The 17,498-nt window shown below is 42.1% G+C and overlaps 1 protein-coding gene across 1 annotated transcript in view; it reads right to left on the bottom strand.

The window, feature by feature from the left end:
* Positions 1-17,498, bottom strand: part of LOC127008541 (G-protein coupled receptor dmsr-1-like) — a 154,616-nt gene that overhangs the window by 41,674 nt on the left and 95,444 nt on the right. Inside the window, exons 3-4 of the mRNA XM_050880714.1 lie at positions 13,995-14,191; positions 10,677-10,857 (exon numbers count right to left, since the gene is read on the bottom strand). Of these exons, the coding sequence (XP_050736671.1) occupies positions 10,677-10,857; positions 13,995-14,191 (378 nt within the window). The remainder of the gene's footprint in view (positions 1-10,676; positions 10,858-13,994; positions 14,192-17,498) is intronic.

The raw sequence follows: 17,498 nt of genomic DNA, 5'->3' as shown, positions 1-17,498 counted from the left end.
TTTGTTATCGTTATTGTTGTTGTTGTATTTGTTGTTGTTGTTGTTGTTGTTGTTGTTGCACCAAGAACCAGACTCCCCAATCTTCTTCTTCTTCTTCTTTTTCTTCTTCTTTTTCTTCTTCTTCTTTTTCTTCTTCTCCTCCTTTTTCTTCCTCTTCCTCTTCATCTCTTTATTTTCATCTTTATCCTCTTCTCCTTCTTATTTTCTGGTTCTTCTTCTCCTCCTTTTCTTTCTCTTCCTCTTCTTCTTTATCTTCTTCTCCTTAATTTTCTTCTTTTTATTCTTCTTCTTCCTTTCCTTTTTTTTTTCTCCTTTAGCTGTGTGTTTTATATTTTTATTTCCTAACCAACTTCTATAGCCACCATCATCACCACCACCACCACCACCACCATCATCACTACCGCCACCACCACTATCACCACCGCCGCCGACCCCTCTCCACCTCCACAGGATCATTACCCGCCAATGCCGCCGTTCCCAACCTCCTTTCTGTTCCTCCTTCACCTCCCTTCCTCGTTTTCTTCCTTACTGGCCCCTTTCATTCCCTTCTCGTCCTTTCATTCCCTGCTTCTCCTCCCGGGATTGATGTGATCTCTCTCTCTCTCTCTCTCTCTCTCTCTCTCTCTCTCTCTCTCTCTCTCTCTCTCTCTCTCTACCTACCTATCTGTGTAAATATCCCCTTTCCTCCGTCCTCCTCCTCCTCCTCCTCCTCCTCCTCCTTTACATCCTGGTATAGTGTTTCCTTGTTTCCTTTTTTGGCATCATTCTATCTGATGATGATCTCCCCGACTTCCTTCCTTCTCCTTGTCTTTCTCGTTTCTGTCTCTCTTACTTTTTTTTGTCTGCGACTTTTTTTTCATCCCTCCACAGTATCAGCAGTCTTTCCTTCGTTACGACTCGACATTTCATCTTTACTTTCTCCGTTTACGCTTCGCTCTTTCCTTTAGCTTTCAAAGTCATCTTATATATATATATTTTTTTTTGGTCATGTTTTCTTCTTGACGGCGATTTTCTCTGTTTTGTTCCACACCTATCACATGCCTGCAAATTTACCTTTATCTCATCTTTCTTCCTGATTCGTTTTCCTCGTTTTATATGTTGGCATTTGAGTAGTATATTTTCCCCTTCTTTTTCCCTTCGTGTATATTTTTCCTTTTCTCCTTCCTCAGTGTCGACATATAAGAAATTTTCATTTGTTTTCTTTCCATTTTCCTTTTTTTCCCTTCGCTTTATTTTTGTTGCCTCAGTGGTGTTAGTTTCTCCTTTATTACCTTCCTATCCTCGTCGTCATCTTCATGTCGTTTATGATTTATTTCTTCTGTATCGCACATTTAATAATTTATCTCCTCTTCTCGCTCTTGCATCCTTCGTCACATTTCTATTTTCATATAGTTTGATCCATTTTTATCTTTTTCACTTCCTGCGTCTTTTCATAGTATCTGTCAATGGACCGTATTGGCTATACAGGCAGCGCCACATGTGGCCACCACAGACATACATACTAGACTGCTCGCCAAGGCCCTCCAAGTGAAGCCGGCCTGGGGCTGTGGGTGTGCCCAGCTCATCCAAAACGCGACGACTTCACACACCTCACTCCCACCCTGTTTCCTGACCCCAACATTCATTTTTAATAAAACCTGAGACCACCCTCATCTTCCTGAGAAAATTCTGCATCACACTAGCATAAAATTGTAACAATAATGTAAAAATACGCATACGAAAATAAGAGTTAAATGAAGTAGGGAATACACATTTTCTTGCACTTATTTCCCTTCAACTCCTTAATATTCAGCTGGTTTTCGTCGCATCACTTTTATAAGCCCAGATCCTAAATCTGCATGCCTTTCTGCTTCTGATGGTGTGGGGTACGTCCCGAGGTAAAAATATACATAGGGTCAAAATCGCCATAGAGTGCGTCTGAGGCTGTCTCAGGGATACACGGCCATGATGCCGCCGTCGCCCCAAGCCGATGATTGTACACACTTCTCTCCTACCCGATTTAAGTTTTTCTCCATGTCAAATAGGTAGTAGAGTCAGGAAATCGGGTAGGAGTAAAGTGTGTGTAGTCGTTGGGTTGGAGCGGTGGCGGCACCAAGGCCTTGTATCCTGCAAGGTAGCCTCAGACGCACTCTAGTACATAACTTGAGTTCTATGGAAAGTACTGTTTTGACAGTTCCCTGAGTGACCACTTGTGGCGCTGCCTGTATAACCGATACGGTCCATTTTTCTTATTTTCTCCCTCTTCATTCCTTCCTTCGTTTTATTTTATCCTGTTTGCTTCTTCTTCATCAGCGTGGGTTCCATCCCATTTATCGCCTCTTTCCCTTTCTTCCTCACACACACTCACTTTACATAATCTTGTTTTCGTCTTCCTCAGCTCCTCGTTTTCCCCTCAGCATCTCCTCACCTCTCAGCCTACGTGGAAAAAACCTACACACCTGATAGCGGTTCTTCCCCTTGCCCTCCTCGTTTCCGAGATAACGAACTCAGTGTATACTCTCTCAAGGTGATGTTGTTTCCTTTACTTTATCATATCCTTTTCTATCCTTCCCTTTCCTTCCCTTCCCTTCCATATTTCGTTGTTTCGTTAACGTCTCAAGCATAGAGTAACATTTGAAATTTCAGTTTATCAAATCTACTCCGGCCGAGAGACGAACCGGGACCTTTTGGTTGTGAGGCAAGCGTACTAACTTCGCGCGCGCGCGTGTGTGTGTGTGTGTGTGTGTGTGTATATCTATATAGATATATATATATATAGATATATATATATATATATATATATATATATATATATATATATATATATATATATATATATATATATATATATATATCTATATATATATATATATATATATATATATATGTGTAGGCGGTGGCTGAGTGGATAGCGTGACGGCGCCGCGTTCAGGACGACGCGTGTTCAATCCCCGTCCGGTGCCACCAAGCTGGGATTTTTCAGCCGCCGCCGAGTGGCTTAAAACTACCCACATGCTGTCCAGAAGACCACCTATCAACCCGGACTCTAGATTCTAGGATTAAAGATGAGCTCCGGGAGGGCAGCATGAGGCAATGCAAGATGGCGCCACTATAAACATTGGCCTGCGCCACAACGGGCTGGGCCATACCATCAGTCCCCTCCAAAACAACAACAACAACAACAAAAAAAAAACAAGCCTACCGGCGCCACAGGCGAAAGTGTAAATATATATATATATATATATATATATATATATATATATATATATATATATATATATATATATATATATATATATATATATATATATATATATATACATATTCAGGGGTTGAGAAACTTGCCATACGAGAAAAGACTCAAACAGTTAAACTTGCATTCTCTAGAAAGGCGAAGGGTGCGTGGAGACATGATCGAGGTTTATAAATGGATGAAGGGCTTTAATAAGGGAGACATTCATAAGGTTTTGTTGGTAAGAGAACCGGGTAGGACACGAAGTAATGGGTTTAAACTGGATAAATTCAGATTCAACAGGGACATAGGCAAAAATTGGTTTACTAACAAGGTGGTGGATGAGTGGAATAGGCTTAGCAGTCATGTGGTGAGTGCCAATACAATTGTCACATTCAAAAATAGACTAGATAAATTCATGGACAGCGATATTAGGTGGGGTTAGATACACGGGAGCTTAGGGTCAAAGGAGCTGCCTCGTACAGGCCTACCGGCCTCCTGTAGACTCCTGCGTTCTTATGTTCTTATGTTCTTATATATATATATATATATATATATATATATATATATATATATATATATATATATATATATATATATATATATATATATATATTTTTTTTTTTTTATTTCACACACACACACACACACACACACACACACACACACACACACACACACACACACACACACACACACACACATTCACACCAGAAAATAATAAAAGCTCACAAAGACGATTTCGACGAAAAGGAACTTAACCCCTGAAACTACACCTCACCCATCGTGAGAAGTGGGGGGGATTCTGGAGCTGCCCTGTGTAGGCCACTCGGCCTCTTGCAGTTTCCCTATGTTCTTATGTTCTAATGTTCTTATCATCACGTATTTTTTGGTTGAGGTGTTTTTGGCCATGTGACCATCTGGAATAAAAGTTCCATAAAAACCTAGGAAAGAAACATTCAGCTGCAGTTATCTGAATTATAAATAGTCAGTAATCAATTTAATACCCTAGCGATTACTCGGTTCCTTTAGATGTTTTGTTTGTGTGGATTCTGTATCTCTTTCCTATTCTTTGCTTTCGTGTAGGTCATGTAGGTTGGTCCTGCCGCCTTCCACTGCCTTCCAGCCTACCTCTTGCCTCTTTCCCTTTCTTCCTTTGCCTGTCGAGCACCACCTCGCATCCTACCGAATCCTCCTCGCTTTTTACTTGCTGACTTCGTTGCCCCATTTCTGCCTCCATCCATTCCTCCGGCCATTTGTCCCCCTTTTTACCTCCTCGCCTCCCTCCTGCTTCCTTCCTCTTTCTTCCTTTCCTTCTTCCTGTGTTCCCGCCTCATTTTGGCCTATTTCTTTTCTACTTTCTGCTTCCTTTCTTCCTTATTGTCTTTTCCCAAATTCTCGCACCCATCTCCTTGCCTTTTTTCTTCCCTTCTTTTCTCCTCCTTTCTTCATTATCTCCTCGTTTTCCCTTCCTTCCATCTTTCCCGTCCCTCCGCCTCCTTCCCACCTTGATCATGCCCCTTATTTTACATCCGTCCCGCCTCCTTCCTTTTGTCATTCTCCCCATTCTCAGTTCCTTCCCGACTCCTTTCTTTTCCTCTCTGCGTTTCCCGCCATTTTTTCACTTCCTTGTCGCCTCCTTCGACTACTTTTCTGGGTGTTTCTTGCCTCCTTCCCATCGTTATTTCCCGTCATTCTCACCTCAGTTTCTTTCCCTCCTTCCACGAACCATTCATTCTTCCTATCATCTCCATCGCCTCGCTCCCTCTCTCGTACCCAGTGAAAAATCAACGTTTTTTTGTTTGTTTGAAATTTTTTTTTCAGTGCCACTAACAAATGTTACTATTTTATAAGTTTATACACAGTTTTTTTCTTCTGAAAATGTATATAAATGGGTTGTGACATTGATGTTGTACTGCCTTACTCTACTGGAAGAGGAGAACACAACCATTTCCTTGAAAGCACTAGCTGAGGCGGATCATCAAGGAGTTTAGGCATCGCGTGAAACTAACAAAGTTTCTCACACCCTGCTGGAGGAAGTAGCCTGGCCTGAGCTTGTAATCGTAACCATAACCTTATTTGGCTACAAAGTTATCTGTATAGGAATGTAATAATTTTTCTTACCACAATTATTTGCTGATGCTGAGTCACCTCAAGCTGTAAGCATTAAGCGCTGCTAACCTGAATTCGTCTAGTTGAAAATTATTATTTCAGGAGACTAGATTCCTAAAGTCAGGAAATAAAATAAAAAAAAGCTCCCCGAATGATTTTTGTCAGGGAATTGTTATTTGAATGGAAACAACTGTTCGAACTCTAGAATGTAGGCGGTAAAGAAAATAATCAGTTGTCCATAAGCTGGATGAGAAGAATTAAAAAGAAATGAAAAATAAAATATTTACGAGTTGCTCACTATTGGTTTAGCGCCCAGCCAGCCAGGCCTGCAAACAGCACTGGTGGGATCGCTGTGACTATCCTTTTTCATGGATTTTACCGTTCTGTGACAATGGGACAACATTTTTCAAATCCACTTTCAGCCTATGCATTGCCCCTACAACCCTTTACGATCCTCCCTATAGCTCTGTAAAAATAGCGAGTGGCTTAGCTGTGCCGCTACCAGTAACAGGAAGTACCGGCGCTGGCTGTGTAGTGACGGTCGCCTGCCATAGGTATCGTTACCCGTCCCGTCAGCCTCAAATTATGGCATTACTAGCAATGTACACGTTTGCAGTTCTTTCAGGTGTGTCCTCATGGTTATTGCCAATTTAAACAGGTGTGGATCCATTGCTATTCGGAAAAACGGACCTTTACTGTATATTGTTTAAAAAAAATCGTACCTGAGTATGTGGCTATAGCAGGAGTAAAGGTCTAGCGTTCTTCACATGATCACCATATTTATATTTGTATCTATATCTACCTATTAACTTCTCTCTCTCTCTCTCTCTCTCTCTCTCTCTCTCTCTCTCTCTCTCTCTCTCTCTCTCTCTCTATCTATCTATCTATCTATCTATCTATCTATCTATCTACCTATCTATCTATCTATCTATCTATTTATCTATTTATCTGTCTACCTGTCCATCAGTTTATCTATTATTCATTCATTTGATATCATAGGATAACAGCTTGTTAGGGCTTCTTTCAACGAGTGCTGTACCAGATTCCAAAAAATACACAGTTACCTACAGCTTTATAATATATTCTCCGCTCGATTTTTTTTTTAATAATTACAGTATATGTTAGATTTAGGAAAAGCATGTGGCTGTCTGTTGCTTCATTTGTTTCTTCTGAATCTTAGGTCAAGTAGATCTTATATAGTTGTGTCATGACGGTATGTATCAGATGGTAGTAATGATGTTATAAATCAGCCAGAGAGGATTATGATAATACTTTAACTGAACAGTGGAATATTAAATTGGTGTACGGGGCATATGCAAAAATAAGAATATTTTTACTATGCACTTTTTTTTACATAATTTCTTATTAAAACGAATACTTACTTTATTGCTTTGCATTACTATTCCCACCCACCTCACCATTGCTGGGTCGATTCTCCATCACCATCTCGCCTCGCCTCCATCCCAGCGTTATCCTCCCTCTGCCTCTCTCCTCACATCTACTTCCCGCCTGATGGCACTCTCTCCTCCCTCGCTGTCAGTTTTACGTGATTGCTATAGGCCCCTAAATCTAAAATGATTCTTCCCTCTCTATATCCTGTCTCGCCGCTGTCTACCTTCCCGCTGTCTACATTTTCGCTTCCTATCTTCCCTCCACTTGCATTTTCTTTGCTCTTCTCGTCTTTCTTCCCGCTATCTGTCTTCCGTGCATGCCATTTTTCTTTATTGGTTCCCTGTCATCTTCCCGCCCCATCTCTCCGCCGCCTCCAGTTTAACGACGGAGCACACGCAGCGCCTCCACACGTGACTGGCCTCTGACATGGCTGCGGCCGCGTCTTGATGGGGCGGCGAGGCGATGACGGTGATGGTGATGGCTGCTGACTGGCCCGAAGTGATGTGTGACTTGAATCCTTCCCCACACACACATACACACACACACACACTCTCTCTCTCTCTCTCTCTCTCTCTCTCTCTCTCTCTCTCTCTCTCTCTCTCTCTCTCTCTCTCTCTCTCTCTCTCTCTCTCTCTCTCTCTCTCTCTCTCTCTCTCTCTCTCTCTCTCTCTCTCTCTCTCTCTCTCTCTCTCTCTCTCTCTCTCTCTCTCTCTCTCTCTCTCTCTCCCTCTCTCTCTCTCATTGCTATCCATTTAATACAGACATTCCACTTTCAATTATACTTTTAGAAGAGCCTTTTTATAGCCATTTATTTTTATTGAGAACCAGATGTGTGGAGCTCGACTTCCAACTTTTTAAGGCACTAGTATCTTTCGGAACTCCTCTTTTATTGCGGGAGCAGTGTTTTGGAGGGATTTTGTTTTCTTTTGTTTTGTCCTTGAGTTGCCTCGTTTGTTGTAAAAAAAGCTTAAATAGAGAGGTATTTTTTCTTTCACTCATCTCAATTTATCACGTAAGGGCCATTTTCCTTTTTTTTCAGGGTCGTTTTAAGGGTCTTGGAGTAGCTACTTTTGGTTGGAGGCACACAGCAGTAAACTCAGTGGCCTGCCCGTCCCTCCGTCCGTACCTTATGTCGCCTGAGTGTTTCTTCAGATTTTTTTCAGAAGATTTCTCTCGTTAGTTTTCCTCCCCTTCCCTCTTTGCTGTATTGGTCTTCTACATTCATTAGTTTTTATTGTTAGTTTCTCTTATTCCCTTTTCTTTTTTTTCTTATTTTACTTCTTTTGTTGGCGGCTGCACACGGCGAATCAATTTCCTTTCTCAAAAAAAGAGAAAAAAATTCCTTAAGTCGGTGTTGTTGACTCCAGTAAAACATAGAATCACACGAGACTTGCTTTCCATTGATGGCACTGATTGAGAGTGCTTCTAACATTTTTTTAACTCGTTAACAGGAATTACAAGACTCCAGACTGGAGGCTGTAGAACGCTTAACCTCAGACCTTGCTATCACATCTGACTGGGGTAGGAGGAACCTGGTGTCCTTCAACGCCTCATAAACTCAATTTCTCCACCTATCAATTCGACGCAATCTTCCAAACACCTGTCCTCTATTCTTCGACAACACTATACACCTCTATTACACCATACACCTTTCTTCGTGGGTCAGCACAAAAAAACAAACAAAAATAACACTGCGTACTTATATTTTATTAGTGGGTGTTTATATTTCATATGCACTGACCAGAACTATGTATTTTCCACTATCCTTTATTAGAGGTTTTCATTAGCACAGACTTATTTGTGTAATGTTTCCCTGTTCGCTTCACTATAGTATTGGCTTCTTTTTCCTCGATTTAAATTTTCATATTATTTTTTTCTCTTGCCAAAAAAATCTTGCATTTAATTACAGCATTTCACTTTTTTCTTTTTGATTCTAAAAAAAAAATGTCAGCGTAAAATTGAATGAGTAAAAATGCATGATTAATATAATTTCAGTTATGCAATATTAAAACGATATGAAAAGTTTTCCCCTCTGTGTGGAGGCGGAATAATGTGTGTGTGTGTGTGTGTGTGTGTGTGTGTGTGTGTGTGTGTGTGTGTGTGTGTGTGTGTGTGTGTGTGTGTGTGTGTGTGTGTGTGTGTGTGTGTGTGTGTGTGTGTGTTTTTTTTTTGTGTTTTTTGTTTGTTTCTTTGTGTCTAACTTTTTTTTCTCGCCAGGTTTGGTAGCCGCGAACCACCACCACCGCTGCCGCCATCTCCACCACCACCAGTCTTCAGGTAAGGTAGGTAAAGTTATAATTAGTTTCATATTTAATATTTTTATGCTCGTTGTTTTATTCATATTCTTTTTTCTTTTTGAGTTCATCATAATCTGTGTGCTTAGTTTCTTTCATTACTCAACTTTCCTTTTCTATTTCGTCCAGTTTTGGTTTCTGTTATCCAATCTTTGTTTAATGACGTGCTTTCTCCCCAAGCGCTACTCATCCTCCTCCCTTCCCCACGCCTAATTAATCTTCAGAAGTCTTTATTGGACCGAACCTTACGGTGGAGTCCCTTGACAAACCTATTATCCTGATTTAAAGGACGTACCCGCAGTGTTATGCAGATTTCCAATTCATTATGGTAATTGGAGAGAGAGAGAGAGAGAGAGAGAGAGAGAGAATAATATTTACACCTGTTTGTGATACCTGAGAGCAATATTAATTAGCTGTGTCTCACGTATCTCATCTTTAATTCACCTCACAACTTTGGTCATGCACTCTGGGCCGCTTCGTATTGGCTGTGACCCAGATGAAAACAGCAGCGCCGGGCCGGATCACAGCCAGGAACCGCACGACCCTATTTATATTTTCGTGCTTCCGTTTGTTTACCTTCCGACGCATCGCTGACCCACCTTCTGGTATTTGCCACGATGGTTCGTTACTATTTTTGATCATTCGTTTTTAGCACTTTGGTTTCTTTATATGAACATCACAAAAAGGACCTTTAATTGGCCTCCTTCATCGTATTATAAAGGTAAAGACGTCGATGAAAAGGACAAGTGTGCTAATTGCTCGTTAGTACATTAATTTATCCGTCCTTTTGTTTATATAATTGGCTTATTTTCATTATATATTCATTTATCTTGATATCTGTTTTTGCTAAGCTAGGTACATACATTTTTAAACCCTTGTTTTTCCACTGTATCACACATGACCTTTACATCTATCCATGCATTCACATCTTCATCTGGCTATACATTTTCTACCGCTCAAAGGTTTAGTCTTCTTCATATTCTTGCACATTGGTTATCAGTCCAAATCTAAGCCGATCAACCTGTTCGTTTATACGCATATCAGTTCATCTATCTACCTATCGTTATCTTTGATTCGTCATACGTCGTTTGGTAACGAAACATAATAGGTAGAAACGATGACGAGGACTTCACTCTCTATTTATCTGTCCATACATCTTCCGGTTGCTATCTTGCGTCTTGCTTACCTTTCGTCACTTGGTAATGGAGCTGATTATGTGGTGCATGACGTTTGATGACACAATGTCTACCATTCAGTCATCTACATATGCCATATACACTTATCTACTTCACCCACTTTTCGTCACTTGGTAATGGACATGGCTGTAATAATACGGTGATTTAAGACGATGAAGACACTCTATTTACAATTCATTCATCTGCGTAAGTGCGTATTTCATATATACCAATCTACTTCACCGGACTTGGTAATGGACATAGCGCTAATGATTTGGTAAACGAAGACGGCGAGGACACACTATATAATTATCTACTATTCCTTCTCGCACACCTTGCCATAGCTCTCTGCTTCACTCACCTTGCATCACCTGGGAATGGCCATGGCGTTAATAATATGATAGATGAAGACGGGAAGGACACACCATCTATCTGCCATTCATTCTCGCACCCACGCATATCAGCCTTGCCACAGCGTTTTACTTTACTCACCTTGCGCCGTTTTGCGACATACATTGCGCGGATGATGTGGTAGATAAGGATGGTGAGGAGGAGGCAGGGCAGGATCTTGATGAGGACGCTGTGGAACCAGAAGTTGATGCGCTGCAGGAGCCCGTTGTATGCCTTGGCCCGCTCGCTGAAGTCCACGTGGTACAGGGACGCGTTGTTGTACCTGATGGGGGGAGGGAGGGAGGGCCAGGTAAGAGGCGGGTGGGTGAGGGAACTGAAGATGACGATTGGTACTGTAAAGAAGGTGGACAGTTGGTGATGATGGCTGGCTGGAAGGAGAGCGTGTGTGTGTGTGTGTGTGTGTGTGTGTGTGTGTGTGTGTGTGTGTGTGTTGACGCCGAGTAAATAGAGCGAGAAAACGAGTAAAGTAAAAAAAAAAATAACCTATTGTACACGGAGGCAACAACAACAACAACAAAAACAACAACAACAACAACAACAACAACAACAAAAACAACAAGCTAGCCAAAATGAAAACAGCCAAATAAGCAAATAAAAAAAAAATCTCAAAGCATAAAAGATTAACCCAGCAAGAGTCCTGAAAAAAAAAAATCACCACCACCACCACCACCACCACCACCCCCACCTTTCTCTCTCTCTCTCTCTCTCTCTCTCTCTCTCTCTCTCTCTCTCTCTCTCTCTCTCTCTCTCTCTCTCTCTCTCTCTCTCTCTCTCTCTCTCTCTCTCTCTCTCTCTCTCTCTCTCTCTCTCTCTCTCTCTCTCTCTCTCTCTCTCTCTCTCTCTCTCTCTCTCTCTCTCTCTCTCTCTCTCTCTCTCTCTCTCTCTCTCTCTCTCTCTCTCTCTCTCTCTCTCTCTCTCTCTCTCTCATAACTATCTTCAAACCACTGTGCTTTCCTCATCATCCCATTCCTCCTCCTCTTTCTCCTCTTTGCCCACTTCTACCTCCTCTTCCTTCCTCCCTCTCCTCTCCCTTCTCCCAATTCCTCCTCCTCTTTAATCTCTTACTTATTCATTAACTTAGCAATGTAAAAGAGGATTGTTCTTCACCGCAGTACACGCCTCTCCACAATTTTTATTTCCTCCACATATTTTCCTTCCTCCTCCTCCTCCTCCTCCTCTTCATCCTGCACTCTCCTCCCCCTTATATCTCTTGCCCTGTCTTCCCTCTCACACGCTGTTAATTGTATTTTTTCCCAGCAGAGCTCACCTATTCTCTCTCTCTCTCTCTCTCTCTCTCTCTCTCTCTCTCTCTCTCTCTCTCTCTCTCTCTCTCTCTCTCTCTCTCTCTCTCTCTCTCTCTCTCTCTCTCTCTCTCTCTCTCTCTCTCTCTCTCTCTCTCTCTCTCGTATTACTTCTTTCTCTTTAAATTTCTCTCTCCACTCCTGTATTTCATCTTCCTCCTCGTTTCCCTCTTTTATAGCTTTCATCCTTTGTTCCTTTCCTCTCGCCCTGTCTGCTGGCTTCTTACGGCTTATCCTGCAACACTGTGTTCCTCTTGCTGCTCCTTTCTCCCACATTACTCAACTGCTTAAAGACAAATTCTCCTCCTGTCAATACGAAACGTATAGGACGCGGTCGACACTAACACTATTTACGTTTTTAACCCATCATTTCGACATTAATTATCAAGGTGTGTCGAGAAAGATAGATAGATAGATAGATAGATAGATAGATAGAGAGAGAGAGAGAGAGAGAGAGAGAGAGAGAGAGAGAGAGAGAGAGAGGAGACTCATCCGTACTAAAAGAGAATACATGCATACTCAAAAGAGAATTCATGCTTATACAGAATGGAAATACTCACATAAACTAGAAAATAAATAAAACAATGATAAAAATAATAGTGAGGGTAGGAGGTCCTTTTAACATTTAAGGGAACTGCTGACATAGTATTAATAATCTGGGGACTAAAAGTAATTTCATGTACATTGGTTTAAGTATACACGAATCAGAACTACAACAGGTCATCCTACTTTTCCTATTGACGCTTAATTTTCCCAGCAGTTAGCCTGTTTATGTTAGTCTCCTCCTTATAAGCATCACAACACACACTTTCTTTACGAGTCGTCCACCACTCACCAGCCACTCTCCCTCTCTAGTGCTACATTCTGTCCCTTGCACTCCTCTCCTTACGTCTGTTATCTGGTCGTTCCTGTCACCCCTCACCTCTCCTCCCGAAATTGACCTATCTTTCGGCCGCTCCTCTAACTCTTTTTAGGAGCAGTGAGTAGCGGGCTTTTTTTTATTTATTTATTTGTTACCTTTTTTATGCCCTTGAACTGACTCCTCTGCTGTAAAAAAAAAAAAAAAAAACCCTCTTTTCCCCCCCCCCTCCCTTACGCGCACTTCCACAGCTTCACTCTCTTTTCCTACCCTTTGTCTTCCCTTGTTCACTAGTTGCTTCACGCCGTTGCCCTCTGTCTCACTACACATTCACACACACTACGCAACACTCCACTCCTTCTGCTCCACTTGTCCCACTTCTTCCCTCTTGTTATTCCTTCTCACTTCACATACATATCACATCTTTTTTTGCCTTCCTCTCTTTCTCTTTTTCTCTACTTAATACAATCTCTCTTTTCATCCCTGCTCTTGCTCCTCACCCCACTTCCATATCATACCCTTCCTTACCTTACCTTCCTCCTTCCTTTTTCTCCACTTAATATATTTCTACATCTCACCCTTGTTATTTTTCCTCCCTCCACTTCTATCTTACACCCTGTCTTACCTCTCCCTCTATTTCCACTTATTACATTCCCACTTTTCATTCTTGTTATTCTTCCTCATTCCTCTTCCAGTTCGTACCCATTCTTACCTTCCACCTTCTCTTTCTCGGCACTTATTAAAATCCCACTTCTCGTTTTTGTTAATCCTTCTCATCCCTTTCATCTTCATTTCATTTCTTTCATCTCATTTTCATTTCATCTTTCATTTCATTTCTTTCATCTCATATCTTTCCTTACCATACCTTCCTCCCTCTTTCTTTCCACTTTTTACGGTTTACTTCACCACCACCACGGACCAACAGCCACTCCACACTAACACGCACACCCACACCCACACCCACACTCCACACCACCACGTCCATTCCTATATACGTATACCCCATTTTTAGTTATTACAGTGCGTAGGTCTCTCACCCTCACACCTACGAAAGCTCACTCCACCACCACCACTCAAAAACCATCCACACTCACACCCACACTTACTCCTACCACTACTGATGAATGAAGCTTAACTCTCACTTTCATTACTTGCTAAGATTCACCCTCACTCGCACTCACCACCACTCTCACCCCTTCCTCACCACACCACACACACACTCCACTCCAGCCCACTTACTCGTCCCAGTACTGGTGGATGGAGTAGACGAGGTAGTTGGGCACGGAGAGGATGGGCGAGATGATGTAGGCAAAAAACACTGCTAGTTTGGCCCGAGGCAGCGTGCACAGGAACAGGTTGAGGTGTGGCTTGCAGATGGCTATGTACCGCCAGACCGCGAGCGTGATGGTCAGGCAAATGGCGACCGTGTGCGTCACCTGAAGGAGGGAGGAGAGGGAGGGTTAGGCCACGACGGCTAGTCTGTTGAAGGGTCACGTTCTGGTACTGGATCGTGATAGACCGCTCTCTGGGTCCCTACCTCTTCACAAATAAGAATATCTGACATCGGGAAGCACACTATTATTCAATGTCAGTGGTTTTATTTCTTGAGGGTTAAGCTTCAAGTAGAATTGGGTTGACGTAAGCAAAGTTTGAAGAGCATTGGTGAAGGACAGTCAGCTAAGATGGGTACTATTGTTTTATTCAGATAACAGGTAAAAAAAAAAAAAAATGTAATAGGGTTAGTTAGTCCATGTGGGTTGCTAATTATAATGCGCGTTCTGACTTTTTCGAGGAAAAAGGGAAGGAAGACATATATGTTAATTAATGTGTTCGTTAATGCTTTGGCGCCCACGTAAATAGAATAAAGAATGAAGTCACCAGCGGGAGGGGTGACAGGTTACAAAAGAGAAAGGAATTAAGAAACAGGCGTTAATTAGTGTGGTAAGTACCTCTGGGAATAGCAGAGATGACAGGGTGAGCTCATAGAAAGATCAATATACTGCCTCAACGTAAACAAGAAAGAACGCGAGAAAATAATATACTCGTAGAAGGAGAGACAGGTGTGGTAATTAGCGAATAACTACCTGTGTGAGTAGAAGAGGTGGTGAGAAAAGGTAAACACATTAAAGGACTAGCAAAAAGGCAGGACAAAGCAACTGGAAATAGAGAAACGTGTACCTCAGTTAGAGAGAAAATTAGAGAGACAGGGAGGAAGAAAAGAGAGTCACGGATTAACCTGGTAGCTGCAGGGATCATGTTTCTTAAAGGCCCCTCTAAGCGAGAAAAATGAGAAAAAATCATCACTTACGGAAACCATTTCATAATATATACCAATGCATTTCTGATCAGTTTATGCATCATCTATTTTAGAGGGTTTATATCGTGGCAAAAATGTGGCTCGTCGCTGGTACACGGTAAAGCCACAAATTTGGCCCGTCGCTGCTGCCGGGTTAAGTAAGGTGAGGCGAGGAGGGTGTCGAAAGGTCGATGGGCTTGAGTGTTAGAGGAGAGAAACAGGAACACCGGCAAGATAAAGAAATAAATGGAAGTACGAAAACATAGGTAGGAAAGGAACTGTTACGGTGATGCATGAGAGGAAAAGAGAAAAGATAGAAAATGGTCAGTCAGGGGGAGGTAGTTAGTAAGAGAAAACGGTAAGTGGAGGTACGCTACGGTGAGAGAACTGAGGCGAAGGGAAAAAGAAAATGATCAGTTAAGGTGGGGTGTGAGAGGCAGAGTTAAGGTGGGTTGAGGCGTGAGAAGAGATACATGGGGTTAATGGTCACTTGTATATAGAGCAGGTGGAGAAGGAATGAGTGATGGGGAGGTGAGGACAGATGGGAGGTGCAAGGGAAATGTTACCTGTAGATGGGAGGAAGGAGATCAGAGGAGTGGCGGGGAATTGTGGAGAAAGGGAGGGGAGAGAAGGAGAGGGAGAGGAGAAAAGGAGAGGGAATGAAATAACTGGAAGGGAACAGAACGAAATGGAAGGGGATAAGGATACGATGGGATGAGATTGGAGGAGATGGGAGAGCAGGGAGGGAGGGAAGGAGGGGAGGAAAGGAATGAGGGAAGGGAAAGGAGGAAGTGAAGGGAATTGAAGGGAAAGGAAGGGAAGGGAAGGGAAGGGGATGGAAGTGATGGGAATTGAAGGGAAAGGAAAGGAAGGGAAGGGAAGGGAAGGGAAGTGAAGGGGAGGATAGGGGAGGGGAGGGAAGTGAAGGGAATTGAAGGGAAAGGAAGGGAAGGGAAGAGAGGGGAAGGGAAGGGGATGGAAGTGAAGGGAATTGAAGGGAAAGGAAAGGAAGGGAAGGGAAGGGAAGGGAAGGGAAGGGGAAGGGAGGGGAGGGAAGTGAACGGAATTGAAGGGAAAGGATGGGAAGGGAAGGGAGGGGAAGGGAAGGGAAGGGAAAGGGAGGGAAGGGAACGTTAAAAAAAATTGATGTTAAATGGAGGCAATGGGTATACGTGGGCAGATATGGGAACAAAGGCAATTATTATCTTTTATATTTTGCCCCTTTTATCTTCCCTATTTGCCCTCCGAACTGTTCATTGCCCTTCCTTTTTGTCCTTTCTATGTAGGGGATCAATACGTTTTTTTGTGAATATTTCGATTGTTTTCTGTTTACTCCATTCGTTATCTCTCTCTCTCTCTCTCTCTCTCTCTCTCTCTCTCTCTCTCTCTCTCTCTCTCTCTCTCTCTCTCTCTCTCTCTCTCTCTCTCTCTCTCTCTCTCTCTCTCTCTCTCTCCCCCCCCCTGGTGACCCCCATTTTTTTCTCCTCAGGTGGCCGAAACACTTTTTCCTTTTATTAACTTTTTACTTTGTCTCTCTTTTATTTCGTTGCGAGGGTCGAGGTCGTTTTGAAGTTGGATGTTAGGGCGGGATGATGTGTTCCTTTATCCGTTTCCCTTTGTGTTTCTCTTTGTATAGCCGTGTGTTCTGTGTCTGTCTGTCTATATCGTACTTCCCTCCCTCCCTCCTGTACCAGTAGCCGTATATATAATTGTTCCTGAAACTGTGTGTCTGTATATAGATGTATGTTTTTTGTATGTCTTTTTTTTTATCCATCGTTATTCCGTTTATCAATCTATGTATTTATCTGTATGTGTCTATCTTTATCAATCAGTTAATCCGTTCAGGAATTTATCAGTCTGTCTATCTATTTATATATAATTTTGTTTGTCTTTTTGTCTATCATTTTAACTATATTTATTTATCTACCAGTCTATTCGTCCATCAATCTTTCTATTCATTTCTCTATTTTTTTGTACTTCTAATTACTTTTGTCTGAACATTAAAAAGACATCTATATCAATGTCTATTTAGAGTTACAACAGATATTTAGATTTTTATTATTTCCACATTCTCTCTCTCTCTCTCTCTCTCTCTCTCTCTCTCTCTCTCTCTCTCTCTCTCTCTCTCTCTCTCTCTCTCTCTCTCTCTCTCCGTTAATTTACCAGCCCAAGATGTTTCCAATCACCTCATCAGTGCTGGAAATTACTTCTAATTGTCTTAAACAGTGTTTGCTCTCTCTCTCTCTCTCTCTCTCTCTCTCTCTCTCTCTCTCTCTCTCTCTCTCTCTCTCTCTCTCTCTCTCTCTCTCTCTCTCTCTCTCTCTCTCTCTCTCTCTCTCTCTTATGCCTCTTTCTTGTTACAGACTTATAGCGTTATTAATTAGTTCCCTCGCCCCTTTCTTCCTTTGTGGTGGTAAAGGTGTGTGTGTGTGTGTGTGTGTGTGTGT

Source organism: Eriocheir sinensis, chromosome 4 (assembly GCF_024679095.1).
Source record: "Eriocheir sinensis breed Jianghai 21 chromosome 4, ASM2467909v1, whole genome shotgun sequence".
Taxonomy (NCBI): domain Eukaryota; kingdom Metazoa; phylum Arthropoda; class Malacostraca; order Decapoda; family Varunidae; genus Eriocheir; species Eriocheir sinensis.
This window is presented reverse-complemented; position numbering and strand designations above follow the sequence as displayed.